Genomic DNA, 24985 nt, shown 5'->3' on the forward strand with positions numbered 1-24985 from the left:
AAAAGGGGAATTGTTGAAGGAAAAGATGATAGATTACATTTGCCTGTGGGTAATAAGGCTTCCTATAAGGAGAAATGGCATACTCTGAATAATTACATGCAGTTTGAGGCCAAAAGAGACATACAGAGTCTAGTCCTGGTCAGAAATTTCATCTGCCACAAATTACTGATAAAAACGCATGAAGAAAACAGGATGAATTCACACTATTTTTCAACATTTTTTTGTTTACTAATTTGCTCGGCTTAAATTGCAGGTCAAACTGCAGTATCTTCCTTCTGCTTTACAGAAATTCTTCCGTCTCACATCATGAATGTCAACAGAAAAAGAAAGTAATAGCCAAACTGCACAGGGAGAATGTCAAAGCATCAAAACCACAGCACAATTCCAATAAGAGAGAGATATAACCAGGACTGTGTTTTAACAAAAATATTGAGTATATTTTTCAAAGAATGTTTATAAGAAACTACAATAAACGTGGGTGTTTGGCAATATAGGCAACAACAAAAAGGACAGCGTGAAATATTCAACAGAGACCACACTTCTTAAAAAATTAGTAAGGCCCTCTTCCCCTTACATTCTCCTTTATTTTTACCAGATGCTACACCGCTGTCCTTTTGTATCAATAGGGCTGAGCTTAACTCCATGAAACAAGATGATATTCTGGCTCCATTAAAATCAGCTGAAGTTCCACCATTGGCTTTAAAGGATTTGACCTTCTAAAGTAGTGGGATTTTTGCACTTCTACAGACGATAGTCAGGAGTCAGCAACGGAGATAAGAATGAGCGTTTTATGTAGCCCAGATTGACATAGGCAATAGCCACAACACACTAGCTAATCTCATAATTAAATACTCACCTGCAGCCTTCTGAGATATTTCCTGTACTTGAAAGAATATTTGGTGAGAGGGTAACTCCTTCCTTCTCACACTGAATGAAACAACTCACCCATATAGTGATTTAAGAATCTAAATTTTATTTATCACTGAAAAGCAGCTACTAGAGGCCTCCCAGAAACCACTCCCTTCTTGACCAGAACCTTTTCCACCTTCTCCTTAAGAGAATCAAAAAGACACTGAATTAAAGCTATGCTTTACTGCAACACAATTCTGAAAGAGCAAAAAAGCTGTCCTGCTGGATAAAAGAAACTAAAAATCAAAGTATTAGTCAACCAATCCCTCCCTTGCTCATCACGTACTCTTCCTTTCCTACAAGCTTGTTCTCAGGCTAAGAATTCTCAGTGGGGGTTTTTTGAGATGCAATAACTTTTAAAAACTCCCTTAAGATCCCCAGAAATATTACTTTCTTTCTCTAAAGTCTCCTCAAAGAGATACTAGTCCCCAGCTTAGGAAACTCCAGAAATTTCTCTCAGCCGAGCACGCTCAGCTGTTCTCAAAGGAAGGGCATTCTCCCTTCCTTTGAGAAAGCTCCACCTGAACAAGGGCTACAGGGACCAACAAAGAAAATAAGAGATCTTTCTCCCTGCCTCTGAGCCAAAATATAACATACAGTAACATTCAGCAGAGTAAACAATTGAATAACAAAAATTATACTATCAATCATATCATCCCAGAACATTCAAAGTCACAGCTTTTATCACAGTTCACAGATCAAAAGCATCAGAATAACTTAATTTTTTCTTCTTTGTAGTTTAAGGAACTTCAGGCTATTTTCTAGGTTGCCTTATGTATTACTTCAGCACAAGCTAACAAGATATTGAGTGGGAATTCATTAGCAGCTGGTCAAGTGTAAACAGTCCATCAATCATTTTTATTTTCTTACTGTCAGCAGTTCTAATTTCAACTCTGAAAAAAATTTGTTTTTTAAGCTGTGAAATATATCACATAAAATAGTGACATTTGATAGTATGTTTTTAGATTCTCAAGCTCATCATGAAAAAGTCAGTTCAACACATAATGAAGTTATTCCTCCTTTATAACCACCAAACCCAATTATAGTGAAAAAAAGAAAAAAAAAGGGAAAAAAAAAAGCTGCTTCAACTAGAGCAGATAAACAAACTACAATCTATTCCAGAATAAATCCATCGGTTTGTACCTAAAGCTCCAGTAAAAATTCTCAAAGAACTGCAAAGCTCCCTAGTGTCATATTTACATGATGATTCCTGCTCAACGAAAAGCAAATACATATTCTGGGTTGTTCTTATATTCCAGTCGGTGGAGTATAAGTTACCAACCAGTTACTCTAAAAGGACTATTCAGCTGACAGCAGGAGTCACCTCTTCAACATACTCAACGCAGTGCCCTGCTCCAGCTTTCATGGTGCTGCTTTTGCAAACGCACTTTCACGAACAGCTTTTCTACAAGAAATCTACCTGACATTTGGCAGAAGTTCATGAAGAGGGTACCACTGCAATTAGTCACACAAAATCGCATCATCACCCTTGCAAATTTTCCGCTCATTTGGCATACCAGATTTCAGGAAAAGGGACAGTGTGACAGGGTCCTGGGGTGGAACAGGACCAGCTTTTTCTTTCACACGATTGTAGCAGAAGCACACTCAATCTCTAAAGCTATGTTTACTATAGCTTTCTGTTTGTTAGAATGGAAAGATTGTAACATTTAAAACAGTAACTGAGGAAGAAAGCTCAGGTGTCCAAGCGACTCAAAACATATGAAAATGGTTACCTCCCCCTCATCTGTATCCTGACACAGTGGGTAGCTTACTCCTAGTCCAACACCTTGCAGCAGCTTCCTGGCTTGCAGCAATCTAAGAGAGCCTCCTCTAGAACCTTGGGAAAATTTCCTCCCAAATTTCAGGTGAGGCTTGGCTCTGGGTCCACTCCTTACGGACGCACAAGCCTAGGGCAGCCTCCTGCCTCCCAGCTGTGCCCTGAGGCACCCTGAGCTCCAGGCGGTTTCCTCACTTGTGCATCCCCCGCAGGCAGGAGCAGCCTCCGGGACCTTGCAGAGCTCCCTCAAATCCAAAGTGTGGCAGCCAGAACAGGTCGGTCAATGCACTATCTTGTTATCCTGTTTTCACAACAGCATGGTATGAGATGCATACGGTAAACACTGGGAGCATAAACATTTAACAACACAACCACCCATCATGCACAGCCTGTCAAGCTGGCTGTTTCCCTGCCTAACCTGTTAGCAAAGTTTAATCCGTGTGACAAAACATTGGGTAAATCTCTTATCAAAAACAGAGGCAAAAGAAAGCAAAGTGATATTCCCTCTCACATAAAAGCACTAAGAAGAGTGATATTGACATTTGTTAAATTATTAAATAATTATTAATATAATAAATATTAGCAGTAACAGTAAGTACAAAGAGTAACGTTAATTATTAAATATTATTTATTAGCTTTTATATTAATACTGGAAAATTATTGTGGATTTCTGCCATACAAGCAAATTCTAGAAAGGTTTGTTTTCTTGGTTGGTTGTTTTTTTACAGTGCGTATCAACTTTCTTCTGAGAAAAATGTTAATGTGAGAGAACAGCTCACACATTACATTACACAAATGCAATTTGGTTGCTAAACTTTTAATCTTGTACAGAAAAATTCCTGTCTTCTATTTCTTGTACTTGAGTTCTAGCTGACGAACAGATTATAGGAAGTAAAATTGTTAGGTAGATACTAAAATACTAAATTTAGATAAATGTTTCTAATGTAGTTATAAATTTGGCAGGGTAAAAAAATATCCTGCTGATACAATAAGCTGAATCACTGTTAAATGTACCACTTTCATGTACACAGCTCACAAGGAAACTGCCTCTTAGTCTGCATACAACTAGTAACAGCTTCTTTTGTATATCCAGCCTTCCCCGGATCCTGAAAGCAAGATTGTAGAAGGGACAGGTTATTATCTGTAGACAACCCAGAAGTCTAAAAGCCTCACCAAATTTCAGTCCCGTTTTGATCACTGAAAAGCATTCACCATTACAATTCTACACGAACCTAGGAAAAAAACAATTTGTAGTAAGAAAATGCACAATGAAAACTGGGAATAGTAGTTTAATAAAAATGTAAGCCAATAATCAGTGGGGCTAGAAGGGACTTCATGGTCACTTTTTCCATCCTGACCACTCTGAAACAGGACAAGTGTTCCTAGAGCTGCCCAAACAGATGTTTGTCTAACCAGTCTTTAACTGTGTCCACAAATGAATCTCTACGGGCTCCCAAGGTAACCTGTTTCAGTGTTTACTCATCTATATGGTTGATTTTTTTAACCTAACATCGCACAAATTTCACCTTTTGCCAATTACATTTGTCTGTCTTTTAATAGATATAGAGAATAACTTAACAACATACACCTTGTGAAAAGTTCTTCCATATTTGAAAACATTATTGTGGTCCTCTTCTCCATATTTTCCTTTCTAAATTACACAAACTCAGTTAAGCCAGCTTCTTCTTACATGTTCTAAAATCCTTGCTTCAGTTCATTCCTCTTATCAGTCCTTGCTATTCTTAAACCATGATACCCAATTTACATACTGAGCTGAGCCCTACTAACGGTTCATTTCATCTGTAATTCTCTACAGCTCCCAATGCCTTATGAACAGTACCAGTGCTAAGCCCGAATTTTTGTTTATACAGCTGACTTCTTCCCAAGGGTAATCATTTGCACTTGTCATTTCAACTTGCAGATTTCAGACCATTTCTCCAAATTAAAAAAAAAAAAGAGGGGGATGCTTTTACTATGCTATAAAATACTTAGAACTCTCACCGGGGTAGCATCGTCCAAACTCTTGACAAGTCCATTCTTCACTTCCTCAGCCACAATATTAATGAAAACATGTAAAATAGGTGGACCCAGGCCAGTCCTTGCAGAATGATAGTTTATTAAACTATCCCAAGTTGACCTGCAGCACAATTCACTAGGAACGTTATTTTTCAGTGAAGTGTATTTTCCCTTCACATTAAGTTAACTGTGCTTCTCATGTTTGCTTATGAAAGTGTCCTCTTCTCAGTGTGAAATGCCATGTGCAAAGTTACATCACGTTTACTGCTTCCCTTTTAACCACTAGCCAGCTATTTTGTTAAAAAACTAGATGTATTTGACAAAATGTATTTCAAAATCCATGCTCATTGTTTATCACCACCTTCTTATCCTGAAGACTTTTAGGAAATGAATGTTTAAGGATTTCCTGCAGTTTCTTCCCGGTTACCCAAGTTACAGGGATTGATCTATAAATTCCCCAGTTTTAAGATAAGCTTTGCCTTTGTATTACTTGCAAATACTCATTCCTCACTGTTTTTTTACAATCAAGGCCGATGGTTCAGTATCTCCTTTCTTAAATAGTCTTTAAACTCTTTCTGGCATGTATTTTACTTTCTTATTAACTGCATTAAGCACTTATTCCCAGCTAACTCTTTACATGAAGCCTGAAGCAGGTAGAAAAATCATAGTATTTTTGAGTTACTGTTCCCCATTTAGGAAGATCTTTACTTTCCTTCTTAGTTCCTCTTATTAACAATGGATTAGTAGAAACTTCTCTTCTTGCTTTACACAACTTCTAGTGGGTTGAACACATTCTCTGCCATGGCTTTTTTGGCTGTGTCCACAATCAGTGCTTGTCAATCAGTGTTATTTATGCCGCATCTCTATTTCATTTCCCAGTCGCTAAAAAGCTCCTGAAACAGGCAAGTTGGTCTCTTTCTATGCTTTCCACTTTTCCAGAAGCTTGTTCCTGTGCTTTAAATAGCTTCTACCCTCTACCTTCTTCTTAATCCCTTGTCTTTATTTTAGTGTTTCACTTGTAATCTTTAGAATCATGTTTCTTATTTTCTCATAGTATTTTTGACTGAATTAACTTCCAATGCTCAGATTTCCACCCTCTTCTTCACTATTAAAATTCATCAGTTGCTGCTTTCTTTTAAGAGAGCAAAAAAGTTTTTGATGCTATAGAAAAACTTGTTGGAGTGTGCCTTGCTGTATTATTTTTGCAATAGAATGTGTTATTTGGACAAAGGAGCAAACAGCCTTTCTGACCTAGAAACCACGTACAAAAATTTTCACCTAGCCAACGGCCAGGCCTTTCAGAACTGAGGGGAAGGTATGACTTTCATAGACAGATGGCTGCAATGGTTTCCCAGTGCTCCCACAGGACCACTACGTTATAAGGTTGTCCTAAGCACGGAGGTAGATCTCACAGTAATCCCATGACACTATTTTCGAACACCTCCTCATTTGCTTCCTCCTATCACTGAATATTCCCTCTCACCACCAGCCAGAGGGAATACCAAGGACAGGAACATATTCCTGCTGTTTGCAAGCAGTGCATGATTCCAGATTTACAGGCTGGCCTACAGATCTAGATCATAGAAACACACGCTCTTCACTGCAATAATAAACTAGAGAATAAAAAAAATTAAAACTTCCACCCTGAATTAGTGGTCAAAACAAAAATCTAAAAACATTTCTTTTGGTTATTTTTTCAACCTCCTTGTTTTAATTAAGTTGTAACAACTATGTGGGTTTGTAGTACTATTCTGCTGGAGCTGTGCCTAAATAAATGCCAGGCAAATAATTTGAGTATCTGACCCTTGCCAACACATCGCTTTTGCTCCAGACATGGAAAAGCCGAACTCTTTGGTAATCCCTATGAATGTACAGAAGCCTGAATTACAGCACCCAATTCACCTCTCTCCTCACCAGTGTTAAGAGTAGGATCACCTCCTCCCCATGTTGCAAATGATACTCCTACTAATAAAATTTACCTTTCCTTTTCTTTCCTTTTTAAATGTATGTTCAAGGGAAAGTCATCCTCCTCCTTCTTTAAACTCACCCTTGGAAACTGCCATCATGTAGCTCATACACAACCCACATGCCATTCAGTTACAGTGTGTTTCTGGAAGACCCAGTTTCTCCAACCTGACTAATTACATCTTTATTTTTTGTCTCAACCAAGAGCCAATTATAATCTAGAGAGACATGCAGAACATATAGATTAGCATAAAACACATTTCATACTGAAACAAATCAGTGAGGCGCAAAAACAGGTGACAGGAGGCAGGAGGCCTCTGTTGTTTCTGAAAGGAAGAGCTGTTAATCTAAAAAGTGTTGGTATATCCAAGAAAGTGAAACAGGCTCATGTTTCTTCATTAAAATAAGCATTCTTTTCCTATGAAAGTGAAAACCAGAAAAAAAAAACAGGGAAGAAAACGTTCTCTAAGCTTTCTAAGGAGGAATTTGCCGAAAGAACTAACAGGTGCTAGGAAGGAAGTTCTCTAATGAGAACCTCTTTGTGACTGCAACCTGAGGCTTAAGACATGCACTACGAATGAATATGTAACACACACCTTGCCAGAAAAGGATGACGAGTCATATGGGTAAGGGAGAAAGTGTGGGGGTCTTTCTGATTTCCCAGGGTGGACTGAGCTAACAGCTCACAGCCCACAAAAGGGACAGTTCTGCTCAGCCAGCCCACTTCTGCACTCCCCGTTACTCATTCCTGTTTCCCTGGGGATGTATAGACAGCATGTGTGCCCTTCTCGAGAGTTTGACTCAGCTCAATAAAAGCGAAAGAAAATTAATCCAACAAGAACAAGTGAATAGTTAGTTTGGCAAGCTGACCTGGCTGACAGACAGGGTAACCCATCAGAGCTAGCCCAAGGAAGGGGACAGACCTGAGTGGCTGACAGCACACACATGCGAAGTACACAACGGGACTACCTATTCCAGCTGAACTGAGCACTTAGATCAAAGCAAGGGGAAAAGGGAAACTCTGATGAGACAGAGGGAAAAACTGCTTCACAATGAGGATGATAAAACACTGGAATAGGTACCCAGAGAGTTGGTAGATCCTGCATCTTTTGAAATCTGACCTGACTGAACATGGCCCTGAGCAACCTGATCTAACTTTCTAGTGGGCCTTTCTTTAAGCAGGGAGTACCACCAGATGTCAGACGTCCCCGATAACCTAAATCATTATATGATTGTGTTTTAACTAATAGTTTCAACAATTAAGTTAATATTGATGAAAACTACAGAGACAAAATTAAGTAACGGGCTTACTACTTGCTTACAATTCTACCAAACATTTAAAATGTTTGACAATGCTACAGACTAACTGGAAAACAAACATAGCAAAAATTGAAGCACAATGACAGAAATCAGGAATACACCCGACTGGAAGTTCTCCAGAGCAATCTTTCTTCTATTGAATTTTGCCGGTTGATCAAAAGTAGAATATTCCACGGAAACAGAGCAAGCACAACCAATCTTCTGACAAAACACAGGCACACGCCCTGCCAGCTCTGCAAGACGGCCTTGGAACCGAAATCTGAAAGTTTCAGATCGACTGCTCCCAGTCTGTTCTGGGAAGAACTTGGAGGTACCAGTCCCTGAGTAGTCTTGCTCTACAAAAATTCTGTTCTTACCGCTCAGAAATCAGGTGTTCTGGGGATCACAATAACTAAGCAGCCAGACAGCCTAAGAACCCGGCAGCCCTACCTGGGGCTTATTCAGATTTCGCACGCTCACTCATATGCAACACCCTGGTTTCCCATTGGGATCTAAATAATACTGCATCTCTCCTCTCAACAATCTGGTCGGTTGGTCCACAGCTGTTCAGGAGTGGACAGGTATAAAACTGATGATAATGTTGGCAATGTTAGCCAATGTGTAAGGCATCCCAGTGTATTTCATCTTGCTTTAATGTGCGCACAGGTGAACACAGGAGGTGGCTGGCAGAATCCAGAAGATTAGTAGGCCTCTTTTTCAAATTAGAAACAAAGTTTGCCAATAACTTTAAAGCCAAGAAATAAAAGCTCCATTTCCTAGCCAGCTGTAGCAAGGACTAAAAATGTCATTATGAACTCACCTTCTTAAAAAATGGCAACAAGCTGTCATATAGCATTTCATTATTCCTTTACCTAGTCATTTTTTTTGTTTCATTTAGCTCACACATTCTACTGGAACTTTGCAAAGTTTTCATCTACTTCTTTTCCTTGTTATTCCAATCAGTAGACCGGAAACATCATTGCCAAACCAAAATGCTTCTTTCTTATGTGCAAATGCTCTCTCACATCCATTTGTGCAGGTGCACAGTTAGTAAATACACTTTAAAAATACAGTGTGCTCTTGCTGTATTATGAAGAAAAAGAAAAGTACTAATCAAGTTTCCAGAAAAGACATTTACCTTGGGGTCCAGTCATGTTTTCCATTGACTGCGTCCAGGGTGTACATAGTTATTATATTTCTTATTTTCTCCTGTTTACGTGGAATTCAAATTGATTATTATTTTTCATTTCTCCTGCAAAGAGCTAAATCTATTCAATAAGAGAATGAAGGGAGGGATTCCTTTACCAGTTATCTCCTTTTACAGACTGATCATTCCTCCTATACAATATTAAGGTTTTGAAAAAATTAGAAACATTGTTACTTGATAGAAAAGATAATCCTAGATTATTCCCGAGTACAGCCCCTAGTTAGGTAGCTGGTTTATCCTTTCTTTTCATCTTTGTATAAATTCTCTGTAATTTTTGCTACTGATAATGAAACAATGGTTAAATATAATTATAATATCTTAAGATAGCAAGGATTTTCCAGTAAATAGAGTAATTAGAATAATTTACTTTATTTAATATATTCTACTAAGCATTGCAGCTGTCCGATTTGAGACATTTATTTTCTTCACATACTCAAACAGAAAGAAAATGTGCCAATTGGCAACAAAGGCCTACAAAACAACCGCAAGAAGCAATTCTTGAGAAAAGCTAATCTTGAAAGAACTTTAATTAATACGATGGTGGGGGTTGGTTTCATTGCTTACTTTTCCAGCCTTCTGCTCATACACATTGGTCACAAATGCAGTGATACAAAAGAATATTCTTCCTTTTTATTTTTAGTTAATTAAGAAAAAGAAAAGTAGCACATCAGACAGAGAAACAACTGGAAATGAATCCACTGAAATGGATTCAAAGTTAAAATAAAAAGGAAGTGCCAATAAATGCTGTTTATGACCACAGACAAAGATCTGGGTTTGTTCTTTAAGCCATGTTTTGATTTTCTTTTCAGAAAGAAAATGGAAATGTGGATTTGGATTTAGATCCTCAGGTCCCCAAATCTCTTAAAATCACTGTTTTAAGATCTGGCTGAACAGTAACGACAAAGCATTTTTTATGCAATAGATTTACAATACAGTACTGATTTCATCAAAAGAGATCATAAGCTATTTCACATAAAACTCCATTTTTCATTCCTCATAAAAAAGATCAACAGAAGTTAGGCAAGCAATTAAGTTGAAAAGTCAGTTGAGAACTATGCAGATATGACAATTTCTATCAAAGAGAAGTCACCTCTGGTTCTATAAATTCAGAACTGCAGCATCTCATAGGTTCCTGGAGCACAAATATCTTAAATCTGAGTAATCACAAGAAAAAGCATTTGTTTTTAGCCATGCAGTATACCTCAACACTCTGGCTGATGAAATTCATAGGGAGAGCCTTTAATCAACCACCTCCCAAAAGATTTCTACAAGGAATTCAAGGTATAATTCTAACCTTTGTTTTATATACAGGATTAACTAGCACAGACTTAACTTCCTAACTACTTTCCCTTTCACCACCTCAAGATTGCCAGACACTATGCAAATTAAAGGAATTTTCTTTTTACTACTTTCCTCTATGGAATTTCTTGTCCTACCCTCATTACTAGAGTATCTTTTTATCTTCCATTAGTAAATAATGATATTTAGTTTACATTAAAAGAAACTGGCAGGGACATCCAGGAAGTTGCACAGACTTTGGAATTTATTCAAATATTTAGAATCACAGAATCCACATACTGAAGTCATCAGGGACATCTGGAGATCATCCAGTCCAACCCACGGCCAACTACAGACATGTTTCTTTGGGTTTTGGATGGGAACTCCACAACCTCTCTGGGAAACCTGCTCCGGTGTCCAACCACCCTCACAGAAAAAAAGGGTTCTTATTTAAATGCAATTTCCTGTATTTCAGTTTGTGCCCATTGCCTCTTGTCCTGTCACCTGGAACCCCTCAGATGTGTCTAGCTATGTCTTCTTTACACCCTCCCATCAGATATTTCTACACACTGATAAGATCCCCCCGGAGACTTCTTTTCTCCAGGCTGAACAATTCCAGGTGTCTCAGCCTCTCCTTGTATGGTCAATGCTCCAAATCCTTAACCAGCTTCACAGCCCTCCAACTGGACTCTATCTAGTACACCTTTGTGCTGGAGAGCACCACTGGACACAGCACCCCAGATGTGTCTCAGCAGAACTCAGTAAGGGTGAAGGATCACCCCCTTGACCTGGTCTTCCTAACAGAGCCCAGGAGCCTGTTAGCTGCAAGAGCACACTGGTGGCTCATGGCCAATTTGGTGTAGGGCTTGGCCTTTCCCTTTGTTGAACTTCATGAGGTTCCTTATCAGCCCTTCTCCCCTGCCTACTGAGGTCCCTCTAAAGGGCACCACAACCAGCCGGTGCATCAGCCATTCCTCCCAGTTCTGTACAATCTGCAAGCTTGCCAGCAGTGCACTCTCCCATCATCCAGGGCCTTAGTGGGTTAAGCAGGACTGGACCCAGTATTGACTCCAGGGGCATACCACTAGCTACTGGCCTTCAGCCGGACTCTGTGCTGCTGATCCCAACCCTCTGAGCACAGCACTTTAGCTAGTAGTTTTCAGCCCACTTTGCTGTCAACTTATCTAGTCCATACTTCAGCAGTTTGTGTTAGGGGAGACAGCGTCAGAAGTCTGACAAAAGGCAAGTTAAACAACATCCAGTGTGTTATTACACCGAACACGTGTTTAAAGATTGCACAGAGATATCTGCGGGTAGTGTAGGTTACATCCTCAGCAATTAAGGATTTTTAAGAGAAGAACTTAAGGCATTTTGTATTTGTTTAGAAAAAAAGTATCCTTTTGTTAAAATGTTGGATTTGGTCTTCGTTTGTCTGCAATATCAATATTCTATAAAAAGTTCCCTAAAGTGTCAATGACTGATCTTTTTAATAAGAATTGTTACATAAACCAGAAGTAAATACCTTTTAATCTGAAACAGAATACAATTTAGAAATTTATTTGGACAACGCAAAACAGCTGTCCTATGCATAGGATAAAAACCAAGATAAATGCATTCTGAAACACTAGACTTCAGTAGTGTTCTAGAAATGGCACACTAACATTTAGAAAAATGATCAGTCTTTAACATCCTCCAGAAAATAGAAACTGGTCAAGAAAAACCTCATGTAAGGACACCAATATTCCATAAACTATAAAAAAAAAATCTTGTAAATTAAACAGCTAGGTAGATTTTGAGTAACAAATACTTTAATATTTATTTGTAATGCTTGTTTATTGCCATAATTGAGAATTTATATCATCTTGGAGAGAGAAAACACTACTTTATTGAAGGTTCCCTGAGAAAAAATTAGTCTTCAGCAGCCCAATATATTTCCAGTCCTGTCAGGTATACCAAATACAAATTACTGATTATTGTACTGAATCATCCTCTACAGAGCCATGAGTCGCTCATCACGCTACATTACTTCAATGCAAGCCTTAAGTTAAGATCCGATTAATCCTGAAATAGCTTGGCTCAGAACCGTTAAATGAAAAACAGGGCTTAAGAATAGAAAATCTTTCATTATCTTTCTCTACCTCACGTGCATAGATCCCAGTTTATTGCAAATTCTGTAAGACCATCTATAATCAGGTAAATTTAACTGAAGCTTATTTTTCAACGGTGCATCTATTTGGGGAATTCACTAGACTACTTTTATCTTTTTAAGCACACTAAAAATCTTCTTCAGGAACAGTTCATATCTGATTTCCCTATAAAATGAAATGTTTGACAAAAGTTAACATTTAGAAAATAATTTTCAATTACACATACTGCATACAAAATGTAAAAAAACCCCACTGTAGGATTGTTCAAAGTCAACTGAACTAAGTGCTCAGCCAATGTCAACAACAGAATTATGAAAACTACATGTTTTCCTGCATAAATGCCAACATAATATGCCATATGGGCATACCAATTTTACCGGAATAAATATTTTTTCTGAAAAAAATAATACTCGATAAATTCATTAAAAAACCCCGAGTAAGACAAATCTGAGTGACATTTTCCACCCACACATCACACATTGAAATTTCTGTAGTTTACATTTTGTTCTACCTGACTTCCAGACTGCTCTGGAACAGTAGGGTTTTTTTAAATGTTTGAATAGGAAGAGGACAGTAAAGTAAGAACATTTGAATCCATTCTTTTTACAAAAAGACAGAAATACAAGCTCTCCTTGTTCATGTTCTGATATAGAAATACAGAGAAAGGAATTCAAGAAGTCAGATAGTTCAACCACTTGCATGAAAAACCAACAGCTATTCTGTTCTTGAAGACTTTAACAAGGATTTTTTCAAACTCCCTGATTAGTGTAGTCTGCCATGTTTGGGCTCAGTTCTTCAACCAGAGAGCAATACCATTCAAGATAGAGCAACTAAGATGATTAAGGGCTTGGAGCATCTCCCTTATGAGGAAAGGCTGAGAGAGCTGGGACTCTTCAGCCTGGAGAAGAGAAGGCTGAGGGGAGACCTTATTATGGCGTACAAGTATCTAAAGGGTGGGCTGAAGGAGGATGGAGCCAGGCTCTTTTCAGTGGTTCCCAGTGACAGGATGAGGGGTAATGGGCACAAGTTAGAACACAGGAAGTTCCGTTCAAATACACGGAAAAACTTCTTTATGGTGAGGGTGACAGAGCACTGGCACAGGCTGCCCAGGGAGTTTGGGGAGTCCCCTTCTCTGGAGATTTTCAGGACCCGCCTGGATGCAGTCCTGAGTAATGTGCTCTGGGCAATCCTGCTTTAGCAGGGGAGTTGGACTAGATGATCTCTAGAGGTCCCTTCCAACTCTGAAAATTCCGTGATTCTGTGATTCCGTGATATGTATTAGTGAAAGAAAGTGGAAATAACCAAGAAGGAAAAGTCAAACAGTCCCCTATTCTTAGCTACCTAGATGTCACTGGCAACAATTTGGAGCATCCAATACTAAAGTATATTACTGAATAAATTACATATTTAACATAACTCTAAACAGATGCTGTAATCTTCAGCTGTGTCATATATGATTGATTGGAATCTTTTTCATTATATGCAGAAAGTTAGAGACACATCAGCCTAAAAAGGTAAAGGTACAAAGTACCTTTATGTACGTATATGAAAATGCATTTCTTCAGTCATAGCTCTAGATTCTTTAATTAATGAGCTGAATTATCAATTTTACAGATTCATGATATCATGTAGCAACACAGACAATTTCACTAGAAGCTACAATTAAACCACATTTTAGAGCTCTGCAAAAAGATGCACGCGCCTTAGCAGAGCTGGTAACGTCCTTCCAGCAGTTTCACCATCAACAACAACGAAGGACAAACTGTGAAATGGTAAAATACGCATATTTAGACATCTATCAATATATGATCTTGACTGGTTGGAATGCTTTTCGTATCTGGCAAGAAGTTCTCTTACGATAAAATTTTAACGCACATCACCATAGCAGTTTTCTATAGAAGACCAAACATTGGCTGGCAGGTAGTGAGATGAGAAGGTTTAAGTTTTTAAATCATGAAAAATGTATTCATGAAGGCAATTATACATTCCAAAAACACTTTTAGTGTTCTATTAAAAAATATTTGTATTAGACTGCTTGCTATGTCCCCACTCCAAAACAAAATGCAAATTAGCCCCAATTTAATGAAACTTAAAAAGCAGCAAACGCTATGTTTTCTGAAATAGCCTACGTTCTCTGAAGTCCACCTGACAGGAACAGGTTAGGTGAACCCTTACGTGAATGGAGAACATAGGCATTACGATAAAGAGCTGTAGCAGATATGAAAAGTGCCTGGAGCTTTTTCACAAATTCAGTTATTTGAATTGTGTAATATGAATTTTCTCTGGGTAGAGATACCATTTTGTGCCCTAGTTTCTTATTTATGGAACATCAGTCTTTTCATATACATATTATTAACCATCGGTATCCACTTTTCTGCAGCTATAGCACACAGATAATTAAGGTAAAATAGCCCCAGGAGATGCAAATACCTAACAAAGATGACCAGGCAATTCTTTAAATTAAAACTATGTAACATTCCCTTTTTAAGCTAAACAAAATGTTTTCTTCAATTGGAAATAACTCTTTTGGAGGAATTCTTGCAATTTACAGAACTACCAAAAATGTTCCCCTTGAGAACTGAAATGAAAAATCCACTGCTCAGAGCAAGATTAAGCAGCTTAAATGCAAGATACACTGCACCTCTGTGATGATAAACCAAAGCGTCTTGTCTTCCCCCCATCCAGGGAAGCAGTAAAAATCTTCATCGGGAAACCGTAAAGTACAAGCAACATGAATTTGAGGCATCTATATATCCTTCCACTCTAAATGAGTAAGAATGGCAATAAAATACTACGCAAAACGTTATCAATCAGGGCAGTGTCTACATGGAGACAGTGGGTCAGACCTTGAGCTGTTGCTGAAGAATACTCAATACAGAGGTAAAGCAAGGCAGCTGTGTGCCCCAGTGGGATTCAAGTACGCCGTTCATGTAATACAGGCGCTTTACTATCTGTCACTATTTCAACTCCCTTGCAGCATCTTTCCTGGAGTGGTCCCATGCTGTCTGCCACAAAGCAGGGGAGATTTATAGCCAGCCTCAGCATAGCCTAACCTTAGGCTACATGGATGGTCAGGGCTTGATTATCAATACCCTAGATATGCAATACAAATAAGTACAATGTGGTCAACTTCAGTCCACTTCCTGATCTAGCCCCAAGGTATCATTAGTCTCCTCCCATTTTCTTAAATGTCTCTTATGTCTTAAATGTCTCTTATGTCTTCTTCATGAGACTGAAACCATCGCTAGCATGAGAAGGGATGGCTTGGCTCTGCACCATGCCACACTTAGTATGGCAGTGCCACACACATGGTACTTCCTGTGGTACAGCAAGCGGCAGCAGCCGCCATCACCTGTGGCACAAGCAGCACAGGGACATCCAGAACTGCAGGTTAAATTACTGCTAGTTTGCACAGTCACACACTTCTGTGAATTGGGTGTGAAATATTCTGTGAAATATTTTTAACAAGAGAAATTCTTCTGTGGCACTGACGCATTTTTCAAATCTGTATCGAGTTGGCTGACGTATTTAAAAAGAACAAAAGAATATTGGTTTTATAAATGTATTTTCGTATCTCAATGTTTCAGATTTTCCTTTGAAACTGTTTTTAAAAATAGAAGTCTTGAAACATGCAAAAACTTTGAAAATGACAATGAAAACGCAAACTATTTTCCTGACATTATTTGACCCCAAAACATAAGTAATTTTAACATAAAATCCCAGTTAAGAAACAGAAGTTTTTGAAATACACAACAAGAAAGAACAAAATCACAGTCTATCAGAAAAGGCATAAAGTATACTGGCCCAGCATGCATAGCAGCATGTGTGTGTATACATATACACACACATATCCAACCAATATCCAGAATAAGCTGAGAAACTAATATAACTTAAGTATCGCAAAACAACATACCAAAAGTAAAGGAACTTCAAGAAAGGAAATTCAAGAAAGCAGCTATCATATCATCAGTATATCTGACCTTTTTTTACCAACCTTTTTTTCAGGCTTGTCTGAACAATCTAGGCAGTGATCTTTATTCAAACCCACAAGTGGGTGCAGAATAATTATTCAGACATACCCTCCCTATTTAGTGAAGGCAGAGAAAGCAGTGCCTGCAATCATCCTAATTGCTACTCACAACAGCCACTTTAACCCACACTCAATCACAACTGTATTATCCCCTTTGATCACCCAGGTAGGTGCATATCCCTATTGTGACTGGGAGTAAAAGCAGAGAGAGAACTCAGGAAACATGGAGAGTCAGTATCGCTGCACTCCAATGTGCTCAATAACTTTTTATTTTAAAGGACGAGCAGAGACGAGACAAGAGGTTGTCACTAGGAAAATGCAAGTGCTTATTACTAGAACAAAATGATTGCTCCTATGGATACATTGTTATCCACACACCATAGTATGATTCTGCCGTTGATAAGCTATCCAAATTCACAGTAGTAATTCCTGTTATTTGTTGTCCTGAAATGCAAACGTATCCCTCAACAATATATGTCTACGAGTAAAATTCAGAAATGATAACAATAGTACACAAATAATTCCAAAATACCAGAAGAAAATTCATGCCTTTCAGAAGAATTATAAATATATTTGCAATTTACTGTATGTCTGAATTACTTTGTGAACAGAAAAACTCAAAAGCTTCCTGGAGACATAGTGGGTCTTTATTGGCGTAGCAAACACTTTGCTTAACTTTCCATTGCATCACCTCACTGTGATATAGCCTCTGTGAAAAACAGCCACTTCTATAAAAGGCAGTATCTGCTGAAAAGATGTTTCTCCCAGCTTGCAGCAAAAACTCTAAGTTTTATCACTGACACCAATAGGCCCTTGATTTCACTTGATGTCCTTAAGGCTTATTAGAGATTTGGAATAATTGAAGAAAAAACAAACAAACAAACAAAAACCCATACCCCCTCCCCCCCCAAATTTAGGAACCACAAAAGCTATATTCCTTATACTGTTTCAAATAGTTACGGCTAAATCATAAGTTCCTGTACATTTGTTTAGGCACTGAGGGCTAGTTTCAAAAAAACAGATTATGCAGAACTTTTACACAGAATTTCAGCACTCAAGTCTTTGGCCACGATCCTGTTAAAGGTAAACCAGGCAGCACCACTGTCAGCACCAGACCAAGAGGCTTTAGAGATATACTGGACATACAGCTTCCCGGCAAACCAGCTGCTACGGAAGGATTTGTGAAGGTGGCACTTACTGGGTATGGTGTCTCTGAAGCAATGCAGCTCCCACCAGCAATACTCAGATAGAAAGAAGCCTTCAGATAAGTAATCAAGCCAAAATAGCAAGAAATGACAGACACGTATCCAGAAGAAAATCTTCCAAGTGGCTGACTACTACAACTCACCAGAGTGATTGAAAAGAACTGAAATAACAGTGGGTAGGCTGTTTTTTGAACAGGACACTATCAGGACAACGACAGGAGCAAAAGCATGCCCTTTGTGGACATCGGGCAAGGAAAACTTCCAGTCTCGTGTACGAGCTGTGGTACAGAGCCTCTGAGCCTCACTTTGGGCACAGGGGACAAATACACCATGAGAACATACACACAGACTCCCATGAAGTGTTACATAGACAGTGTGATTGCTTGGGGACTACAACAGCATTCCCAAGGAGAGGAAGGGAATCACAACCTAATCCTTAAATTGTACTATGATAAAAAATGGCTGGCATAATTTTCATAGCTCATTCAATTCACAGTCCTACCTTATTGAAATTATTAATAGAAGAGCCCAGAAGACAGTGATAAATCAGCACTGCCTCCTGGATCTGTCATCTATTCTTCAGTGAGTTAGAGTTGTGAAATAAAGTAACTGACACTTGAAAATCTTCTCATTGAAAAACTTATTTAATCCAGTCTCAGTAATAGCCATAAACTATCCTTAGTGAGAGTTTTTCCCATTGAGATCAATATGAATTGTATAAGCAGATCAAGAACACTAAAAGAAACTAAAAACTTTAAATCCACTCCTGTTATGTAACCCTAGTGTAACACTTCGTACACTTAAATCTTTTCTATTTTTCCCTTTCTGCTTCCCTCCTCGTCTTTGCCACCTTGTGCAGACACTGTTCTGCAGTGAATTATGTGACACTTTCCCTTTTTGCCATATTTGAATAGCTGCTTCCTGACTTTCTCAAGTCAGTGGAGTGGGTTATTGTACTGGTTTGGGCTGGGGGAGAGCTAATTTTCTTCCAAGTAGCTAGTATGGGGCTATGTTTTGGAGTTGTGCTGGAAACAGTGGTGACAACACAGGGATGTTTTCATTATTGCTGAGCCGTGCTCACACGGAGTCAAGGCCTTTTCTGCTCCTCACACCACCCCACCAGCGAGTAGGCTGGGGGGGCACAAGAAGTTGTGAGGAGACACAGCCAGAACAGCTGAACCCAACTGGCCAAAGGGCTATTCAGTACCATATGACATCGTGCTCAGCATATAAAGGGAAGAAGGGGAAGAAGGAAAGGAGGGGACATTCACAGAGATGGTGTTTGTCTTCCCAAGTAACCATTATGTCTGATGGAGCCCTGCTTTCCTGGAGATGGCTGAACACCTACTTGCCGGTAGAAAGTAGTGAATTAATTCCTTGTTTCACTTTGCTTGCGTGGCCTTTGCTTTACCTATTAAACCGCCTCTATCACAACCCATGAATTTTCTCACTTTTACGCTTCTGATTCTCTCCCCCATCCTACCAGGGTGGAATGAGCAAGTGGCTGTGTGGTGCTTAGTTGCCGGTTGGGGTTAAACCATGACAGTTATGTATTCTTCTTTTCCCCTTAGTCTGCATTACGTAACCCTAAACCCATGATTATTTCTGCAATAGAAAAGATAATCAAAATTTTATTTCAAGTGTCCAAGAACTTAAGACCATTTGACTTACAATTATGTAGTTTTACTCCTGCAAGACAAAGAATTCCCCTACAGGGTTCTTATGAGAAACCCATAGTGGTCTTTTAGACTAATATGGGTTGCTATACACCACGTCTGCATCCTCCCACACACTCTGGCTACTACAGGCTGATGCCTTCCCTTATTAAGCTTTCAGCCACTTAATAGCAAACCTGATCCACCCTAGAATAGATATCGTAACAGACATATGCAACAAGAAGGTATCAAAGACTAACATTCCAAGCTAACCAGAGCTAAAGAAATCTCACATAGCTCACCCATGTGTAAAGCACCACCAGATAGGTTCAAGAATTATGTTGCATTCAACAGAAACCACAGATAAATTTTGAATAAAAATATGAAAGCATCTTTATCTAGTATGGGGACTGAAAGAGCAACTTGAATTCACAGAAAGTGAAATAAATCAGCTGTAAATCCCACCCGCCCTTCACCCCCCAGTAAATAAAAAGAAAATATCAACAAGTAAAATATCTGTGAAACGATAAAAGATAGGATATGCATAGATTATCTTAGTCCCTAGACTTCATTATCGCAATGACAATAGGATAAAATAAAGAAAACATTCTTATTAGAACAGCTTTGGACTGGGTTAACTAGTGTGACTTACAGAATAGAAAGGAATTTCAGCTTCCAAAAAAAGAAACAAATAGCTGTATCATACAATTATCCTCTCAATGTGCTTGATGAAGCATCTTGAAGTATCTTTAGATAAGAACAGTATGCTTACAGAAAATGTTTCCAGGGGAAACTCACGATATTAACACTGTGTACCCATATTACTAGTACCCGTCTCCACTGTTTTATCATTTAACTGCCAGATGTAAGAAGTGCCAAATCTATTCTTTAAATCTAATAGTTATTTTTAAAACACAAAGAAACTATATTCCTTTTCAAAAATTGACAGATTGTTTATAAGCATGCCAGACAACCAGATTTCTGGATTTACCAAACAGTCCTAGCTTTCTAATTTAGCAATTAAGTCATTTCTACACTTGTAACTTGGTGCTCTTACACAGATCAAACGTAGTAGTGTGAATACTCTACTTTAAAGTGATACTAACAGCTTATTTACACATTAAAAAATTATTATTTAAATTGTTGCATTCTGCAGGAATTGAGATTACGTTTTAAAACTTTGGTCCTCAATTTTTAAGAGGGAACTGGGAAATGAAATTGCAAAGAAGCTCTTGTCGCTAGCATATGAAGGATTACTTCTCTTCTGAACTAGTGACAGTTAACCATAAACATAAAATAAGCTCAACCTAAGTACATTGTATCTGTAATACACATTTTCCACAGACTGTATGATATAATACAATACTTACTATTTCTGGAGATCCATATTTAGCTTTTGCTTAGATTTATGTAGAAAAATGTTCCTTTCAGTCTTTTAAAGAGCATGTTGAGAAATATAGGTTAAATTCTAATTTACACTAATTGTAGGTTAAATTCTAATATATGCTAAAGTAGACTTTGAGACAGACATCAAAAAAAGGAAAAAAATCTGGTTACTTACATTGTTTATGTATTCAGAAAGCAGATCTTGGAGAGCTTGGCGGATAGCATTGCATTCGGCAATTATACGTTCTCGATGAAAATCGCGTGTGCAGGAAGAATCAGCTAGCAAAGCTGCTCCACTGATGATAGCTTCCAGACGTTTCTCTAATGATGGCCTTATTTTCTCTTCATTCACTACAAGAGGATCCAGGATAATCAAATTCTGGAAAACATGAGGAGCACAGGTAAGAAAAGTCAGCCCAATTAAGTTGCTGCTTCGTTTTTTACTGGCATGAATTACAGTGACATTATGCTCTCTAGACGCAACTAGCCCTTTCCCCCTGCAGTATCCAAAATACTTTTGGCCATGGCAGATTCTGTTTTCCCTACTGGGGTTATGCATACAAGTCATCTGCAGACAAATCCAAGTTCTCTCTGCCATTCAGATCTCACTAGTTCTAAGCTAATATCCATGTTATCAAATCCTACTGGCCTGGACCCAGTGCTAAGACGGCAACAGAGCTTTCTAGCCAGAGCTGGTTCACACCTAAACAGCTCACAGAACAAGCAGAACAAGATCACATCTACCTGCAGGCCCTGTTGACGTCTTTTGACTACAACTGCCTTGTCTCCGAGTTCTTCCTCTGTTTCCTAATTTTGCTGCATAAGATTCAAGATTGTCATCCGCTTCTACACCTGTATCTGGCATTTCTTCTTCTACAAGGCATTTCACTGCTGGAAACAGAAACACTGGTCTACCCTCATAACCATGCATGCTTTCTTATCACTGCAGCATCCATTTGGTCTATCAATCTTTACAACACCCTACTTGACAACGAAAAGCTATCAACCTCATTTTAAAAGCAAAAAACTGAGGCCCAGACTGCCAGGTTCATGGCCATACAGAAGGTATGTCTTAAAACAAGCAACTACATGCCATTTTCCCAAGTTCTTCGCCTGCATTGTTTCTCCTCTTTGAGTTTTGTCACCACAGTTGTAAAAAAAGTGTTTCTTATTTCAAACCCTTTCCTGTGTCTGTCTACACTTATTGAGGGTCTTCTGTCTTCCTTATCCTCCCATACAGTGGGCCTGTCTTGTATCTTATACTAAGCTTGTAATGTCTACGTACAATTATCACATGGTATATGAGTTTACTACTCAGTAATATTCTGTTTTATTTAAGTATCTCAGACCAGAGTCTCAGCTTTGTTTGAAAGGGGGATTCAACACCTCCAAAATTTAGACTTTTGGAGATCAGGAAGACCTCTGGTTTTAACACAAAACCAGCGGTGCTAGCTCACAGCTGAGAACATTAAATCAGATTACATGAGCAGTCTAGTTCTGCCAATTTTTAGTCTAATACAATCCCACACTGGGGTAGAAAATCACTGCTGTTACCTTTAACAGACTGAATATGGGCAAAGATCAAAATAGCAGCTTTTGTTCAACAGCTGTTTTTACAAAGGACATAGATATAAGCATCCTTTTGCTTTTCACTCGCTAGGGTAAACAAAAGGAGACAACTGTTTTGGCATGATAAAATTAATTACATTTGTGTATCAAGCAAATATTCTAAAGGAAAGAAAAGGAGAGGTGATATTTTCGTGAAATGTGAAAGTAAGTATATTCGAGCTTCAGCCTTTAAAGAAATTCAAACTAGGAATTTTTAATCTAACTGAACATCTGAAACAGTGTCATTATGGTCCAGATCACCAAGTCTGTATTCCACATAAAACCATTCACCTGTTACATCCATACTTGGTTCCAAGCTTTCAGAAGAAATATTAAACAAGAAAATTATGCCATACACCCTTAAGCAGAATTTAGGCCAGGTAAATCAGAACTTATCTGTGCTTATCCAGTATGTGCTGGACTACTTTTAAGCTGGAGAATTTTAATTATTTTTTCAATTTAGATTTAATATCACAATTTCAGGTACTGTCTAGCTTAGGCAATTCTAAGAGTAGTGAAAATGTCCTATTAGAACACCATAAGATAAAAGCTTAAACAGGTAGGAAAGGGGACTTCAGCCACTGTGAAATTTTCTTGCTTGTTACTATTGATATTCTCTTACACATTAGGTATGATTTAGGAAAAAGAAGATTTTGTTATGTGTTCAATCCTCCCATCTTTTCTGAAATATACAAGAATTGTTTTGGGCCAGCTAGGCAATTCTCCAGCAAAACTAAAGAAAAAAAATCAGACTTCACAATCTGAATATTTCCAAAGGAAACCACTGCAGGTTCTTTTGCACAGTAATGCACTGTGTCATTCAAATGGAAGCTTGTATTTCCCAAATTGCAGGATCAATGTAGATTTCACCTCCACTACTGTTTCATTGCCCCGAAGTCTTTTAAATTCAAAGACTTTGAAAACATTCTAGTTATTTAAGTAGTCTCAGCGCTTCAGCCCCATACTTACTACCTATTTATATACACAAAATCAGCGCACAATGAACCTTCTTAAATAACCTCTGTAACACCTTCTGGGGCCTAAAGTTTCAGGATTATGTTATGCTTTGTACCAGAAACTGGGACTACATGAAGTCTAGTCCTCAAATCTCCACAGGCAATGACTAGAAGGAAAAGGTACTAGTGAATTTCTGTCTCTCTCCACATTTTCTTTCTTGAATTTTGGGATTTTCATACCACTGCAAGCTATCACAAAAACTCAAGCCAGTGCTACCACTAGTGCAATTTTTTGTTGTCTATTCTGAGAGACTATAAAAAGTCTAAACCTAAGTTTATAGAGTCGTTTCAGCAAGTGACAGGGTAGAACATTAAAATAGTTTATGGGTGTATGTCAGGTGTTTATGTGCATCCAGCAGATGCAACCTTAGATTAAGTTAAACTATTTCCAAGCTCCTGGATTTTCTCAAACCAATGTTCACCTATCCAGATACATATACTGAAAAGGAGTTTACGTGCAAGCAGGAGGGAAAGAGCTTAAATATTTTGAATATGTAACCCACAGCTATTTGTATATCCATAAAACAACATACTAACCCTATTTATATCTCTTAATTATTTCCTAATTGAAAGATGTGAAAAATATGTTGATAATGGAAACATTAATCTCACATGCAACTTTGGAACCAAAGCCAAACTGCAATGGAACCATAATTTGCCCACTAGCAAGGACAGAGCAAAGGAAATAGGCAGTTCACTGCTTTCATCCTCTTTTGCAGAAGTAGAGTAGTTGGAGCCAGTTAAGAACTACTTGGTAGTTACAAGAAAATCCAACATTTGCCCTCTCTGAGAAAGAGAGAAGAAAAGCTGAAATTTTGCCAGGCCCTGGCAGATCCTGCTGTGAAGGCTAAAATCCAAAGAGAAGAAAGAGGGCCTGGACAGAATGAAGGTGACTTGCTCTTCTACTCTGAAATGTCTCCATATACTCTAACTTCTTGCTGGCAGCGGACGGAGCCAGACTGGCTCTCCCAGGCAACAGCATAGGAAGCCATTTTGCTTTTGCAGGCAACTTTTTAATTGCCAATACCTAGATCCAGGCCTGATAGGCATAGTAATCCAGCTCTTAATGTTGCCATCAGAAGCTATCCTACTACAATTACAACATTAAGACTCGCGTGACCTTTTCCATAATAGCTATTTCCACACAAGGAAGGAAATGTACCTGAAGACACTTTTCTGGAAGTGTGAAGGCAGTAAGATATCACTTGTTCACAAGGATAACTAGGCTATACATACCATGTCCATCATAATGTAAAACACACCTGCCAAGTAGAATATTTAAGTTTTACTACAGAAAGAAACAGCTTCATTGATAGTGGAAGACTAAACACACTTGAAGGCTACAAGGCAATTAGCAATTTAGCCAGCAAAATGACTGCCTTCAAATCTCAGACAAAATAGGAGTAGAAATGCCTTCCTTTAGGAGACAGTTTGTAGAAAGTTCATGCAAAGATGGACAAATTGCACTGGCAAAAAAAAAAAAACAA

The 24985-nt window shown here is 38.4% G+C and overlaps 1 protein-coding gene across 1 annotated transcript in view; it reads right to left on the bottom strand.

Annotated features, from left to right (window-relative positions):
• CTNNA3 (catenin alpha 3) overlaps positions 1 to 24985 on the bottom strand; it is a gene marked incomplete at both ends in the record, with an annotated part of 521829 nt that overhangs the window by 377317 nt on the left and 119527 nt on the right. Inside the window, one exon of the mRNA XM_082486059.1 lies at positions 21050 to 21253. Within this exon, the coding sequence (XP_082342185.1) occupies positions 21050 to 21253 (204 nt within the window). The remainder of the gene's footprint in view (positions 1 to 21049; positions 21254 to 24985) is intronic.

The sequence above is a fragment of the Vanellus vanellus genome, assembly GCF_965231255.1.
Source record: "Vanellus vanellus genome assembly, chromosome: 7".
Lineage (NCBI taxonomy): Eukaryota > Metazoa > Chordata > Aves > Charadriiformes > Charadriidae > Vanellus > Vanellus vanellus.